At 35.5% G+C, this 17,780-nt stretch overlaps 1 protein-coding gene across 1 annotated transcript in view; it reads left to right on the forward strand.

Annotated features, from left to right (window-relative positions):
- The window catches only part of adam12a (ADAM metallopeptidase domain 12a), a 505,639-nt gene that overhangs the window by 144,744 nt on the left and 343,115 nt on the right, over positions 1 to 17,780 (forward strand). Inside the window, exon 3 of the mRNA XM_030122462.1 lies at positions 14,196 to 14,269. Within this exon, the coding sequence (XP_029978322.1) occupies positions 14,196 to 14,269 (74 nt within the window). The remainder of the gene's footprint in view (positions 1 to 14,195; positions 14,270 to 17,780) is intronic.

Genomic DNA, 17,780 nt, shown 5'->3' on the forward strand with positions numbered 1-17,780 from the left:
TCAATTGCTAATTGTTCTTAGAGCAGTTTTGAGATACATATGTCGAGGCCCAAAACGGAATCTGGCCCGATTCAGAATCAGGCTGGCCCAGAATGGAATTCTATTCTAGGCCGGCCTAGAATGGAATCCTGCTGCTATAATGTTATTTTTATACCATGTTTAATGCAAATGATCTAAATTATTACAAAATCAATACATGGAATTTGCAAATATGTGAAAAAAAAATGAAACAAACAACATTTTAATTGTAAACTATAATACACTTTATTTACAAATAGAACCTAGTGGTACTCCCCACCAATATATGGTACAGTGAAATCGACTGAAATTGACAATAGTTACTCAAGGTATGTAAGACTGAAAATGTAAAATTATGACAAATTATGGAATTCTGGCTCATTTGCATTAAACATGGTATAAAAATAACATTATAGCAGCAGGATTCCATTCTAGGCCGGCCTAGAATAGAATTCCATTCTGGGCCGGCCCGATTCTGAATCGGGCCAGATTCCATTTTGGGCCTCGACATATGTCTATATATATATATATATATATATATATATATATATATATATATTTTTTTTTTTTTTTTTTTTTTTTTTTGCATAGTATCTTCATAAAGTGAGTAACAGCTAGTATTAGAATATGTAAAAATGTGAGAAAACATCAGATTAGGAGCATTAAAACTATTTTATTGGGTAGTTTTCCCACAGTGCATCATTTTTTGATGTTAACCCTTTCATGCATAGGTCACTCCAGTGGACAGTTCTTCTCCAGCTGTTCTCTTGTATATTCATGGGTTTTGATGTTTTAGTTCCATATCAGCCAACACAGTGAACACATACGCACCATCCCATACACTGACATTCAGACCATTACTGTAACTTTGCTGTTCTTGATAAACCTGATCTGCACTAACATATTTAAGTGTGAATCAATTGTTATTTGTTAGACAAGAAGGTTTTTTTTTGCATATTATCTCCATGAAGTGAGTAATTACTAGCATTAGAATATGTTAAAATGTGAGAAGACTTCAGATTAGCAGCATTAAAAATGTTTTTATTTCATTGTTTTCATATCACTTTCTGATATTGGGTTTTAAACACATGTTTCTTTACTTCAAAAATTAAATGCATGGATATTTTTGTAACTCCATAGCAAAAAAAAACTCGATCGCTTTGTTTTTTTCATGCCTAAGGAGGAATAAAAACACTGAAGAAAAAAATCTTGATTAAGGTTCTCACAATTCATGCATGAAAGGGCTAAATACACATTTGTTTACTTCAAATGTTAAACGTATATTGGACATTCTTGTAACTCCATGAAAAATAGGTTCATTAAAAAAAAAAAAAAAAAAAAAAAAAAAAAAAAAAGCAATTGCATTGTTTTTACATGCCTAAAGAGGAATGGAAACACTCAGGAAAAAAAATGTAGACTAAGGTTCTCTTCATTCATGCATGAAAGGGTTACCGATATGCTACTAAGTGAAATGAAAAAAAAAAAGTTTGGATCTAAAGCAGAGTTATTATGAAACAGGCCCTAGATCGACACAATTATTAGCAAAACGTATTAAAAAGCAACAGGCAGAAAATACTGTACATATAATTAGAGACCAGTTCACCAATAAGATCACTTATGACCCAGAACATATCGAAAAAATATTCCAGACATTCTATGAAAACTATATACACAACCACCAGCTGCAGATGAGGGTGAAGGGAAAGACAGAACCACCAACAAAGAACCTGTGGATCACAATTATTGAAGGAATATAAACAATGGAAAAAAAAAACCTCACAAACTGCGACTACAAGAAGCACAAATGGACGGAAAATGGAATAAATGGACTGATTACAGAACTCAGAATGGTGGAAATAATAATAGCTTTATTTATATAGCGCCTTTAAAAAACAAAGTTTACAAAGTGCTTTTGACAGACAAAGCAGAGGGCACAACAGCAGGATACAAGATGCATGTAAAAAGACTAAAACAGAAGCAACACAATAAGAGAGATGTGTACGACAAATGCAAAAACATGACACTGCGAATAAATTTAGTGAATCGGAGTAAAGAGGGCAGGGAGAACGTAACATGATGCTGTCAAATCAATGTAAATATGAAGGAGTGAGATAAAACAACATCGTGTATGAGAATATAAATTAATAATCAAACAGGATGTAAATCTAATTGAAAAAAATTAAAACTACATCACATAAAAGCAAGTCTATAAAAATGTGTTTTAAGAAGAGATTTAAAAGATGCCACTGATTCCGCAGCCTTATCTGAAGACTGAATAATGTGAATGTAATGTCATGTAGTGTACACAAGCAAAGTTTGTTCGCTTTTTGTTGTTTTTTTTCTGATCGTGTTTGTAAAATTTCAATAAAAACTTAAGTGAGAAAAAAAAAAACAAGATAGTGACAGCCACAGTAGTGTTTTTTATACTTCTCCTTCTTAAATAAGACATGGATCAGGTGTTTATTCGGTAAAATAAGGTGTGCTTGTGTTGGAATTCAACAGACGCAGGAATGGAACGGCTGTCATACATGCACACATGCTGCTTTCACAGGAAAATGCAGTGGTCTCAATTTTTTCCACAGCTGTATATATTTGCTGTTATTGAATGCAGGATGGGTGACTGTATCTTTTAAAAGTCTTCAATCTTCCAGTTTGGCAGACTTTCTAAAGCTCAATTACAAGACACCTCTTTAATCAGATGACTTGAATTATGTCTCAGGATGTCTTTCTATGACTCACTTGGCCAATAACAAACAAAAATGAATCACTTCTCCTTCCATTTACCGGAAAATATTCATGGAAAATATGTAAAATAGTCACTTTGGCTTCAGTGGGAAAAAACACTTGATGTTAGTTTTAAATGAACATTGTATTCAGTTATGAGGCGTTAGAAAGGGTAATTTTCTTTAGAATATGCACAAACATGTCCATTTAAATTAAATGAAAACCCAGTTTAACGGTAGTTATGAACAGACTGTACAACTTTCAACTGTGATGTCATCAAATTTATATTAAGTGTAAGATCATATTGTGAGAATAAAGGGTTAAGTTAGTATTCTAAGATGAAACACTATAAATAGACTTTTTTTATTTCATTTTATTGCCATTACAAAACTTACAGGCAATTTTGTAACCACAATAAGAGAAAGAAATGTAAAAGAAAAGAAAGACACAAACAAAAGAAGTGTTTCCAAGCACAACAAACCCCGCCCCTCACATGTATTTTAGCTATTTTTGGCATCGATCCAGCTGATGTCATCATTTCTATGTGTGTGCTGATGTCAGCATAGCAGTTGCCTCTATATATGTACACATTTTGAAGTAAATTGAAACAAAATTGATGTTTTCACAGAAAAAGTGAAATTTCACCCAGAGAAGAAAAAAGATTTTAATAATTCATAAAAAATTTGAACTTTGACCTACTTTTAATATAATATAATCACATCTGTTCTGGGTCACTGGCAACCTATAAACCCAATTTGGTATTAATTCAACCAGTAGTTTTTTTTTTTTTTTTTGCCGCTACAGACATTAGAAATTTCGCCCATTGTAAGTAAATGGGAAAAAAAGATTTTAAAAATTCATTAAAAAAAAATTGAACTTTGACCTACTTTTCCTGAAATGTAATCACATCTATTCTGGGTCACTGGCAATCTGTGAACCAAATTTGGTGTGAATTCAACCAATAGTTTTGCTGCTACAGACATGTGAAATTCCGTCCATTATAAGTAAATGGGGAAAAAAAAAAGTAAACCAATAGTTTTGCTGCTAGTGTTAACAAAACAAGAAACAAAGAAACAAACCGAACCAAAAACAATACCCTTTGCTTCCCCTTTGGGGGGGTGGGGTAATCATTTTTAAATAATAATTAAGTAGTGTGGTATCATGGGAGTTATTTTCACCACCATTATCATGGGAAAACCTGTTATTTTATTCTAATGCAATAAATTAAAGTAAGAATATGATGCAACAGACTAGTGAAATGAAGCAAATGTTATTTTGAATTAAATGACGGATTTCCCAAAATGTAACCACATCTATTCTGGGTCACTGGCAATCTGTAAACCAAATTTGTAATGAATTCAACCAATAGTTTTGCTGCTACAGACATGTGAAATTACGCTCATTACAAGTGAATGGGGAAAAAAAAGTAAAAAAAAAAAATGCAGAAAAAATGTAAACTTTGACCTACGTTTTCCAAAATATAATGGCATCTATTTTGGATCGCTGGCAATCTATAAACCCAGTTTGGTATGAATTCAACGAATAGTTTTGCTGCTACAGACATTTGAATTTTCGCCCATTATAAGTAAATGGGAATTTTTTTTTTTTAAATTCATAAAAAATTTGAACTTTGACCTACTTTTCCCGAAATGTAATCACATCTATTAAAGGTCACTGGCAATCTGTGAACCAAATTTGGTATGAATTCAACCAATAGTTTTGCTGCTACAGACTTGTGAAATTATGCCAATTATAAGTGAATGGGAAAAAAAAAAAAAAAAAAAAAAAAAAAAAAAGCCAGAAAACATTGAAACTTTGACCTACGTCTCCCAAAATGTAACCACATCTATTCTGGGTCACTGGCAATCTATAAACCCAATTTGGTATGAATTCAACCAATAGTTTTGCTGCTACAGACATTTGAAATTTCGCCCATTATAAGTAAATGGGAAAAAAAAGATAAGAATTAAAAATTCATAAAAACTTTTAACTTTGACCTACTGTTCCCAAAATGTAATCAGATCTATTCTGGGTCACTGGCAATCTGTAAATACATTTTTAATTTGGGGCAATCCCAGAATATGTGATTATGACCCCCAACCATCCCACAGTTCCTCCAACATTTGTTATTGCTGTTATTTTTAAAAACACTGGTCTGTACAGTAGTCTTAAAGAATCTCATCTTTACCTTCCAATCCAGTTCCTTCCAAATATGGCTCACAAACCCCTATGACACTAATGACATTCAGAACATATATTGTCCCAAGTGTACTGAGCTCCAACTCCCACTGACTCTTAATATGCAAAGTGTTATCTGATGTGTCTGTCGTTAGCTTTTTGTAAATATTTGACACATGATGTTTCTTTGTGACAAGTTTGTGGAATCCATGTATAAAATGTGTTGCAGTCGAACACTTTTGAAAAGACATGGACTCCTTTTCTGATCTATGTGAATAGTGCAATCTGTCATGTTTCTCTTGACTGAGTATTTTGATATACAGTTGTTTTTTTTTTGTTTTTTTTTTCCCGTAATATTTAAAGTGGAAATTTTGTACTTCTATTTTGTATTTTATATATTGTTTATTTATTTGTTTATTTTTTATCTTTCCTGTGATTTGAGGGGATGTGTGCCAGGGGAGGGGGGGATTTTTTCCGCTTGTTGTTTGTCTGTGATGGACTTTTGTATCATATGTCGGAACTATGTTCTTTTTTTTTTCTTTTTTTTTTTTTTTTTTTATACAGGGTGGGGAAGCAAAATTTACAATATTTTGAGGCAGGGATTGAAAGACAGTGTATGACCAATTAGTTTATTGAAAGTCATGAGAATTTAATCTTCTTTCAGGTTCCACATTCAGCCGGATTTGATCTCAAGTGGGTCAGACCAATAAAATAATAGCATAATAACCTATAAATAAAGACAATTCCAAATTTTTGTCGTTGTTTTAGTGCAAAAAAAACAAAACAACAACTCTATTAAATTACGAAAATACTTACTTTTATAAACTATCCAAACAAAAAAGATGTCAATAAGCTGAAAAACATGAAATTTCTTAAGAAAAAAAAGTGCAATTTTAACAATATTCTGCCTCAACTTTTCATTTCTACATGTGCATTCTGGATCAGATCTACAAAGACACTAAACACTGAACATCAGGCAGAAAAGAGTTAAAATTGTGCTTAATTTTCTTTAGACATTTCAGGTTGTTCATATTTGTTCAGGTTATTCACATTTTATTGTTACAGGATAGTTTGTAAATGTTAAAATATTTTCATAATTTAATGTTATATTTTGCACTGAAACAAAGACAAAATTTGAAGTTGGAAAAAAGCAGTTAAGGTATGGAAATAAATATTGAAATAATCTGTCTGTTTACCATCTTTCTGTGTAAATATCTCATGTTACAATGTGGACACCTGTGGCTTATAATCAGGTGCAGCCTATACAGGGTGGGGAAGCAAAATTGACAATATTTTGAGGCAGGGATTGAAAGACAGTGTATGACCAGTTAGTTTATTGAAAGTCATGAGAATTTATTTGCCACAAGAAAATGGACATAATAGAAAATGTTTTTATTCTATGTGTCCTCCTTCTTTCTCAATAACTGCCTTCACACGCTTCCTGAAACTTGCGCAAGTGTTCCTCAAATATTCAGGTGACAACTTCTCCCATTCTTCTTTAATAGTATCTTCCAGACTTTCTGGTAATAGTTTTGCTCATAGTCATTCTCTTCTTTCCATTATAAACAGTCTTTATGGACACTCCAACTATTTTTGAAATCTCCTTTGGTGTGACGAGTGCATTCAGCAAATCACACACTCTTTGACGTTTGCTTTCCTGATTACTCATATGGGCAAAAGTTTCTGAAAAGGTATGGATAATAGTGTTAGGTATGATTATGACATCAATATATGTTTGGTTTCAAACAATTGACGTTGTGCCTGCTGAGAAAAAACAACTAAATGTTCATTGTAAATTTTTCTTCCCCACCCTGTATGCGCCAAGTTTGAAGTAAATTGAAATGAAATTGATTTCATAGACGTGAAATTGGAAGAGATGGGAGAGAAAAAATGATTGAAAAACCAATAAACAGAAGGTTAAAAAAAAAGTGTTTCAGTCTTAGCAAGGATATTATTGTTAACGAAAACTAACGAAATGACAAAAACTAGAATTGAAATAACATTGTCATTAACTGAAATAAACAAAAACTATAATTAAAAGAAAAAAACGATCACTAACTGAAACTGTATTGTGTGTTTACAAAACTAACCAAAACATATAAAAATTACGGCTAAAATTCCCTTAGTTTTCGTCTTTGTCAATGTCAGATTGATACGAAATCGATTTATTTCGCTCGAGCAATTTTAGCTCGCGGCCCCATACGGCACTTGATGGTCCGTCACGTCTCGTTACTTGTGGTTTCCAGTCGTCTTCTGGTCCCCATTCTACCTGGAAACATGGAGACTAAAGTTGGGAGAAAGCAGCAGAGTCCTGTCTGGAATTTATTTGAATACGACGGCAAGGAAGTGAAAAGATACAACGAAACTAAAACTAAACTAAAACTAAGCATTTAGAAAAAAAATTTAAACTAATAAAAACTAGCAAACCTGCTCCAAAAACGAATTAAAACTAACTGAATTGGAGAAAAAAAAAAGTCAAAACTAAATAAAACTAAACTATAATGAAAAATCCAAAACTATTATCCCTCCTAATACTGTTCCAGTCAGTGTGTTTTGTAATGTAGTGTCTAATTCATAGATAAAAACCACCTGGGGGTAAACCAAATTGATATAGGCTTTTTTAAAGAATTGATTCCAGACATCATACCAACAGTTTCCTGTTTATGTTCCACATTCATAGTCAAATACACCACTTCCTCTTCTTAAGAAGTTCAGTTCAGTGCATTTCAGACGTAAAACTTCATAGTGAATGCATCATAAAAAGAACGAAATGCTGCACGACCCATTGGAACTTTAATGAGATGTTTGAAATCTTGGATCCTTGGCTCTGTGTGGTGTTGTAATCCCAGACTTTAGTAAAAAAAAAACAAAAAAAAAAACAAACAATACCGCCGGCTTCCAGGCGGACTTAAAAACACAGCTTGAGTTTCCAGGTTTTTATTATTTAGTCAAATCATGCGAGAATTAATTTGTTTTGGCTTAACCAAACACACAAGGTGCCACAAGGTTTCTTTGGGATATCATTAGCCGAAACAACAAAACAAAACCACATCAAATAAACTGAAGGTGGTATTTAGTGTTCATTTGAATACCTTCCAGCCTTGAAAACAGACTCCAACATGCAGTGGACTCCATAAAGTTGTAAATGGGAGAGCTGTAAACATAAATATAACGTTCAGGCTTGCGTATACGAAGCTGTGTGAAAGGAAAAGAACCGTCAGTTATTCCCAGTGTTACAGCCTCAAACCTTAAGTGTTCAGCTTCCGTTTCTCCTTATGATCCACTAGACATTCTTCTCCATGGTGGGTGCTGGATGACTGAACCCAGAGCAGCACCTCTTTACCAGCTGACCCACATTGAACTCTGAGTGTGGATGCGTTGATGCTGGGGCGCTGATAAGTGGGGGGGTAAACATGACAAATTCAGCAGTGGAGGGGGTCCAGTGGATACGGGTTAGAAGTTGTCCTGTAAGATCTGCTGTATAAGAGAGACATAGACGTCAAGAATCGGACGTTGAAAGCATGTTAAGTTTCAGTTTCATTTTCACGCTAGCGCAAGTGATGTTATGTGTGGACAGATCGACAAGGTACTGAATTACAGGGGTTGGACAAAATAATGGAAACACCTTAAAAAATCAACAAAATATAATTTAATATGGTGTAGGTCCGCCTTTTGCGGCAATTACAGCCTCAATTCTCCGAGGTATTGATTCATACAACTTGTGAATTGTTTCCAAAGGAATTTTAAGCCATTCTTCAGTTAGAATACCCTCCAACTCTTTTAGAGACGATGGCGGTGGAAATCGACATCTTACTTGAATCTGTAAAACTGACCATAAATGCTCAATAATGTTGAGGTCTGGGGACTGTGCCGGCCATACGAGATGCTCAACTTCATTAGAATGTTCCTCATGTCATTCTTTAACAATTCTAGCTGTATGGATTGGGGCATTATCATCTTGAGGTGAAGGTGTTTCCATTATTTTGTCCAACCCCTGTATATGAAAGAGTCCACAATCTTCAGCTTTCATGGGGTCCACAATTGGTAGTGCCCCTGCGTTGATGTGCAGCTGGTTGCCCATCAACATCAGGTTTAGAGCCCGACAAAATAATTGGGACAATTATAGCGTAAGGTGTACAGGGTGACACAACAAAACGGGAACTTTTTATCAATCCAATAAAACCAAGAGTGATGGAAGAAAAATATGCCAAAACATGATATATTGTTATTAAAACATGCCATTTTAGATCTATTTTGGATGTATCTCAACGTTGCCCAATATAGTTTTTTCTTTGCTTTTGTTTTTGCTCTTGTAAATCCATTTTTGTAAATCTGTTCTTGTACAGGGTGACACAAAAAAAGGGAACTTTTTAACAATCCAATAAAACCAAGAGTGATGGAAGAAAAATATTTCATTCATAGTAACTGAAACCTTAAAACATGCCATTTAAGAAACAATGATGGAATTTTCATTTTTTAAAAATGACTTCCTGTAGATGGCGTCCTCCTGTACGAATGCATTCTTGAAATCTGCTGTTGAGATTCCTCATTGACCGCTGCAACATCTCAGCTGGGATACTGTGAATTTCATCCTGAATTCTCTGTTTTAACTCATCCAGAGTTCTTGGTCGAGTCGTGTACACTTTACTCTTGAGGTAGCCCCACAAGAAAAAATCACAAACGGACAAATCTGGCGATCTAGGGGGCCAGGGAACGTTACCGAATCTTGAGATCACACGGTTACCGAACAATTCTCGCACAGCCGCCAATGGTTACTAAAATGGGGGTGTGTTTACTTGCTCAAGGTCACTGTCTCGCAGTGCTGCCACTTGCTCATGTCTGCCAATACGCACTTCAAAAATTCCCGTTTTTTTGGTTCACCCTGTAATTTAAAAAAAATGAAAATTCCATCATTGTTTCTTAAATGGCATGTTTTAAGGTTTCAATTACTATGAATAAAATATTTTTCTTCCATCACTCTTGGTTTTATTGGATTGTTAAAAAGTTCCCGTTTTTTTGTGTCACCCTGTATTTCACCTAATCTATATATTACACCTTCCCCTCCAAGGTAAAAATAAATAGAATAAATGCAATTAATTAATGCGAGTTAATTTAAAAAGATGGGAGTCATTCCATTCCTAAAAAACATTCCTTCATTTTATATGCCAAGGATAAAAAAACCCCAAAAAACAAGTAGTTCTAAGATCAAGTATATGACAGAAGCAATAATAAAATCCAGAGTAAAAACATTAATAGTAAGAACATGGGTAGTTTGAAAACCAGTCCTTAGGCAAGGTCAGGCAAACTAAAACAATATATAATGGAGTTACAGTTTCCTTTTAGTGTCTTTTTCTCTGTAATAAAGGTGGTGGATGTGTGCATGTGCCGCCGTTTTGGTTTCACAGCGAGAGCGACGGCATTGATGTACGATCCTCTGCCACTTCATCTGACTCTAACAGAGACACACAGTCTCACACAGAGTTGTAAATCAAGGCTATGAAGGCTTGTGGCTTTCTGTGGGATTAATGTCAAATGGAATAGAAACATAAAGCTAATCCTCTCAGCTCTTGTTCTAAGAGACAAAATAGCTTCATAAGGATTTCCTATTGCTCCCATCAATTGAAAACACTCATCCAGGATGTTTTGTCACAGCTCTGGGTGGCAGAAGAAAACTGGATCAGACGCAGAACAAACGCTTTGAGGACTGTTTTTGGTTTTGGCTCTTGACGTGAGGGTTCGGTTTCTCATGCTGATGGTGCACTGATGGTGTCATCTCAACTCATTTCAACTCTGGGACTGTTAGGAATCATCAGATAGCATTTCTAGGATCGTCTTTGCTGAGGTTTTCATGAGGTGAAGCCACACTAAACATGAGGTAGAATCATGCAGAACACAATGTGGTTGATCGGAATGTCAATAAGCATGTATGTCATCATGTTTCTACGCAGAATGCCAAGATAAGCTAGCAGGAAATGTTCAATTCCAGATCTAAGACAGTAGCCTGCTCAAGGGCACGAGGGGAAATTTTAGCCCAGATAGGCACACGTTGAACATGCAAACTCTATACCTGCTTCAACTGGGAGCTGGGAAAACAAAAATTCAAGTGACAATGCTAGTGCTAACAACTGCAAGTGCAAAAACTGAGCCAAAAACAGAAAAATCGAGGTACGTTGAGCTGATACTGTCAGTGGAAAAACTGTCATTAGATGTAAGACTAATGCTCCTACACTGGCCATAACTATTAAGCTTCATTTTACTTTGTACTGCACCTCTTCATTTTTTATGCATTGTAATTACTTTTGCGTCTATTTACCGTATTTTCCGGACTATAGAGTGCACCTGAATATAAGCCGCACCCACCAAATTTTAAAAGGAAAAAAATATTTGTACATATATAGGCCCCACCTGATTATTAGCCGCAGGTGTCCATGTTGTAACATGAGATATTTACACAGAAAGATGGTAAACAGACAGATTATTTCAATATTTATTTCTAGTATCGTCTTTGCTGAGGTTTTCATGAGGTGAAGCCACACTAAACATGAGGTAGAATCATGCAGAACACAACGTGGTTGATCGGAATGTCAATAAGGATGTGTATCATCATGTTTCTACGCAGAATGCCAAGATAAGCCAGCAGGAAATGTTCAATTCCAGATCTAAGACAGTAGCCTGCTCAAGGGCACGAGGGGAAATTTTAGCCCAGATAGGCACACGTTGAACATGCAAACTCTATACCTGCTTCAACTGGGAGCTGGGAAAACAAAAAAAATTCAAGTGACAATGCTAGTGCTAACATCTGCAAGTGCAAAAACTGAGCCAAAAACAGAAAAATCGAGGTACGTTGAGCTGATACTGTCAGTGGAAAAACTGTCATTAGATGTAAAACGTGGAATCTAATGCTCCTACACTGGCCATAACTTTTACTCGTCATTTTACTTTGTACTGCACCTCTTCATTTTTTATGCATTGTAATTACTTTTGCATCTATTTACCGTATTTTCCGGACTATAGCGTGCACCTGAATATAAGCCGCAACTGAATATAAGCCGCACCCACCAAATTTTAAAAGGAAAAAGTATTTGTACATATACAGGGTGGGGAAGCAAAATTTACAATGAACATTTAGTTGTTTTTTCTCAGCAGGCACAACGTCAATTGTTTTGAAACCAAACATATATTGATGTCATAATCATACCTAACACTATTATCCATACCTTTTCAGAAACTTTTGCCCATATGAGTAATCAGGAAAGCAAACGTCAAAGAGTGTGTGATTTGCTGAATGCACTCGTCACACCAAAGGAGATTTCAAAAATAGTTGGAGTGTCCATAAAGACTGTTTATAATGGAAAGAAGAGAATGACTATGAGCAAAACTATTACCAGAAAGTCTGGAAGATACTATTAAAGAAGAATGGGAGAAGTTGTCACCTGAATATTTGAGGAACACTTGCGCAAGTTTCAGGAAGCGTGTGAAGGCAGTTATTGAGAAAGAAGGAGGACACATAGAATAAAAACATTTTCTATTATGTCCATTTTCTTGTGGCAAATAAATTCTCATGACTTTCAATAAACTAACTGGTCATACACTGTCTTTCAATCCCTGCCTCAAAATATTGTCAATTTTGCTTCCCCACCCTGTATAGGCTGCACCTGATTATAAGCCACAGGTGTCCACATTGTAACATGAGATATTTACGCAGAAAGATGGTAAACAGACAGATTATTTCAATATTTATTTCCATACCTTAACTGCTTTTTTCCAACTTCAAATTTTGTCTTTGTTTTAGTGCAAAATATAACATTAAATTATGAAAATATTTTAACATTTGCAAACTATCCTGTAACAATAAAATGTGAATAACCTGAACAAATATGAACAACCTGAAATGTCTAAAGAAAATTAAGCACAATTTTAACTCTTTTCTGCCTGATGTTCAGTGTTTAGTGTCTTTGTAGATCCGATCCAGAATGCACATGTAGAAATGAAAAGCTGAGGCAGAATATTGTTAAAATTGCACTTTTTTTTCTTAAGAAATTTCATTTTTTTTTCAGCTTATTTACATCTTTTTTGTTTGGATAGTTTATAAAAGTAAGTATTTTCGTAATTTAATAGAGTTGTTTTTTTTTTGTTTTTTTTTGCACTAAAACAACGACAAAAATTTGGAATTGTCTTTATTTATAGGTTATTATGCTATTATTTTATTGGTCTGACCCACTTGAGATCAAATCGGGCTGAATGTGGAACCTAAAAGAAAATTAAATTCTCATGACTTTCAATAAACTAACTGGTCCTACACTGTCTTTCAATCCCTGCCTCAAAATATTGTAAATTTTGCTTCCCCACCCTGTACACTCAAACAAACACTAAATATGCACAAATCTGTGAAATCTTGAAGTTCACTAATCCTTAGGGCTGGGTAAAAAAATCGATTTTGTTTTAATTTTGTGTAATTAATTAATAGTGGATGAGATCGATTTTTCAGAGCAGGACCAGGAGTATGTGGAAGCGCAGGCGGCTCTGTCTTGTGAACCCCTGTCGAACCCCTATCTTGGTCTCGCTCGTGACGGGTCTGATGCAGAAAAAACACGGAGGAAGGGTGGGGAAAACCCCTCTGCTGGAGGTCCTCCCGGCTACAAACTCGAACCCACAGTGTGAAGGAACTGGACACCCGGAGGTTCTCTGAGGCGAGTTGCGGAAGCCGGTTGTTCTTGGAATAATAACTTGGATCCATACTATCACCTATAGCTGAGTATGGAGTTAGTACAGCGACAATGTCTGACTGCTACACCCCCACCCCCCCCCACCCCACCCCCCCGCTCATTTCATTTTTTTCAGCTTATTGACATCTTTTTTGTTTGGATAGTTTATAAAAGTAAGTATTTGCATAATTTAATAGAGTTGTTTTTGGTTTTTTTTGCACTAAAACAACGACAAAAATTTGGAATTGTCTTTATTTATAGGTTATTATGCTATTATTTTATTGGTCTGACCCACTTGAGATCAAATCGGGCTGAATGTGGAACCTGAAAGAAAATTAGTCCGAGACCCCTGGTGTAGAGAGTCTGAATCCAGGAATGAAATGATGTGAGGTTCCGTAGCTTCGCAGTGCAACAGCCTGGAGAAATGTTCACGTCAGAGTAAAAAAACAAGACTTGAGTAAAAAAGTCGACTGTACTGTATTTTCTGTGTCTGTTCCTGTATTTGAGTGAAGACTGGTTGTCCTTCTGTGACCTCCGCTCATCCCCTGTTACTGTCTGCTGTCGTTTTAGAGTCACCCCGTGTCACTGAAGCTCCTGATTGAAGTGGAAGGTGAACAGCTGCTCCTGGCTCTGGAGAAAAACGAGTAAGTGTTGCCTTCCCTTCAAACTTGGCCTTAACTCTCAAACCGAGCGCTTTTGCGGAGTACAAATGGGCGACGTCTGCGGTGCCCGTGGGCCACAAGTGGGGCTGAAGCCAAACTGTGTGTGCGCATCACTCAAAACAGACAGCCGAGTCAAGTCGAGAGGAAGAAAGAAAGAAAGGGGAAGTCTCTGCAGCACCGCTAGATCCGACACGGCAGCGCTCGCTAGGCTTTCGTCTGCGGCAACAAAGACATAAAAGACAAAAAATCTTGAATACATCAGGCAGACGTTGATGAAAACCGACACGTTCCTCCTTTTTCTCCCTGTATCTTTTCATTTGATCTATTGGCATAACACAAGGGAGAAGCAGGCTTTGTTTGAACAAAAGAACACACTCTGCGCTCTGTGTATTAAGATACTGTCAACACAGTGTCAGTCAGGGACCGGCAAGGAGATGAGGGAAGTGGGGGGGGCTGGGGGGGGATCATCTGAAAAGGATCACATTATTGGAATAGGTGCAGTTTGACAGAGGAGTATCAGTGCATCTGTACCGGAGAATATTTGTCATCTTTGCATTTTTACACAAGCACTGACTGAACGTGGCCTCGGTCTCGGGCAACTTGGCGGTTGTGAGTGTGCTGCGAAGAATGGGACGTGATTGATGGAGCAATATGTTTTCCATCCACTTCTGCTGCCACACATGAGCAACCAGGAACAAGCAGAGCTGCCTGTGTGATAGAGAAAAGAGGGAGAAAGAGAAAGAAAAAAAACGAATGACAGAGTGGAGGTTTTTTTTTTTTGCAAGAGTCAGCCGTGAATCTCACTTGTTTTCCAGACTTAATATATGTAAATTCCACCTGCAGACTGTGGGACAAAGCTTTCAACACCAGCGACCGCAATTTTATGGCTTACCTACTTTGAAAATATTTTGATGGGAAGTCACACTCAGGCTTTTTCTCTCAAATAACATTCCCGCTTTGTACAGGTGGGGATTTTGCAAAGCTGACTTGCAGATTGTCCCATTTACAGAGGAGAATTACATTCTAGTACAGGAAGTGCGAGTTTTCCTTCTGCGATGGGCTGCAGTGGAAAAACACCTCGTTTTCCAGAGCTTTACCCGCCTGATAGTCATCCAAGGAGGCTGTCATCGATGTCCGACAGCCAGCGGTGGAGGAAGTACTGGAGTATGGTACTCAAGTACAAGTACACATATCCTGCAAAATATATACTCGAGTAAAAGTACACAAATCCTGCAAAATATATGCTCAAGTAAAAGTACACATATCCTGCAAAATATATATCCGAGTAAAAGTACACATATCCTGCAAAATATATACTCAAGTAAAAGTACACATATCCTGCAAAATATATGCGTAAGTAAAAGTACACATATCCTGCAAAATATATACTCAAGTAAAAGTACACAAATCCTGCAAAATATATACCCGAGTAAAAGTACACATATCCTGCAAAATATATACTGGAGTAAAAGTACGCATATCCTGCAAAATATATACCCGAGTAAAAGTACACATATCCTGCAAAATATATACTGGAGTAAAAGTACGCATATCCTGCAAAATATATGCTCAAGTAAAAGTACACATATCCTGCAAAATATATACCCGAGTAAAAGTACACATATCCTGCAAAATATATACTCAAGTAAAAGTACACATATCCTGCAAAATATATGCGTAAGTAAAAGTACACATATCCTGCAAAATATATACTCAAGTAAAAGTACACATATCCTGCGAAATATAAACTCAAGTAAAAGTACGCATATCCTGCAAAATATATGCTCAAGTAAAAGTACACATATCCTGCAAAATATATGCTCAAGTAAAAGTACACATATCCTGCAAAATATATACTGGAGTAAAAGTACACAAATCCTGCGAAATATATGTTCAAGTACAAGTACACATATCCTGCAAAATATATGGTCAAGTAAAAGTACACATATCCTGCAAAATATATGCTCGAGTAAAAGTACACATATCCTGCAAAATATATGCTCAAGTAAAAGTACGCATATCCTGCAAAATATATGCTCAAGTAAAAGTACACATATCCTGCAAAATATATGCTTGAGTAAAAGTACACATATCCTGCAAAATATATGCTCAAGTAAAAGTACGCATATCCTGCAAAATATATGCTCAAGTAAAAGTACACATATCCTGCAAAATATATACTGGAGTAAAAGTACACAAATCCTGCGAAATATATGTTCAAGTACAAGTACACATATCCTGCAAAATATATGGTCAAGTAAAAGTACACATATCCTGCAAAATATATGCTCGAGTAAAAGTACACATATCCTGCAAAATATATGCTCGAGTAAAAGTACGCATATCCTGCAAAATATATGCTCAAGTAAAAGTACACATATCCTGCAAAATATATGCTCAAGTAAAAGTACACATATCCTGCAAAATATATGCTCAAGTAAAAGTACACATATCCTGCAAAATATATACTGGAGTAAAAGTACAGAAATCCTGCGAAATATATGTTCAAGTACAAGTACACATATCCTGCAAAATATATGGTCAAATAAAAGTACACATATCCTGCAAAATATATGCTCGAGTAAAAGTACACATATCCTGCAAAATATATGCTCAAGTAAAAGTACACAAATCCTGCAAAATATATGTTCAAGTACAAGTACACATATCCTGCAAAATATATGCTCAAGTAAAAGTACACATATCCTGCAAAATATATGCTCAAGTAAAAGTACACATATCCTGCAAAATATATGCTCAAGTAAAAGTACACATATCCTGCAAAATATATACTCAAGTAAAAGTACACATACCCTGCAAAATATATGCTCAAGTAAAAGTACACATATCCTGCAAAATATATGCTTAAGTAAAAGTACACATATGCTGCAAAATATATGCTCAAGTAAAAGTACGCATATCCTGCAAAATATATACTCAAGTAAAAGTACACATATCCTGCAAAATATATACTGGAGTAAAAGTACACAAATCCTGCGAAATATATGTTCAAGTACAAGTACACATATCCTGCAAAATATATGGTCAAGTAAAAGTACACATATCCTGCAAAATATATGCTTAAGTAAAAGTACGCATATCCTGCAAAATATATACTCAAGTAAAAGTACGCATATCCTGCAAAATATATACTCAGGTAAAAGTACACAAATCCTGCGAAATATATGTTCAAGTACACATATCCTGCAAAATATATGGTCAAGTACACATATCCTGCAAAATATATGCTTAAGTAAAAGTACGCATATCCTGCAAAATATATACTCAAGTAAAAGTAGAAGTGCTACATCAACAAGCTTACTTCAGTAAAAGTACAAACTACTTACTTTTGAATTTACCATAAAGTATTTTTAATGTAAAAGTACTCTTGCAGTGGGTTGTCTCAGTGTCTGGGCTGTGACATTTTGATAAAGAACGTAGATAAACTGACGTCTGCTGTTGTCACTGCTGTAATAATTACAACCAACCAACT

Source organism: Sphaeramia orbicularis, chromosome 19, assembly GCF_902148855.1.
Source record: "Sphaeramia orbicularis chromosome 19, fSphaOr1.1, whole genome shotgun sequence".
Classification (NCBI taxonomy): domain Eukaryota; kingdom Metazoa; phylum Chordata; class Actinopteri; order Kurtiformes; family Apogonidae; genus Sphaeramia; species Sphaeramia orbicularis.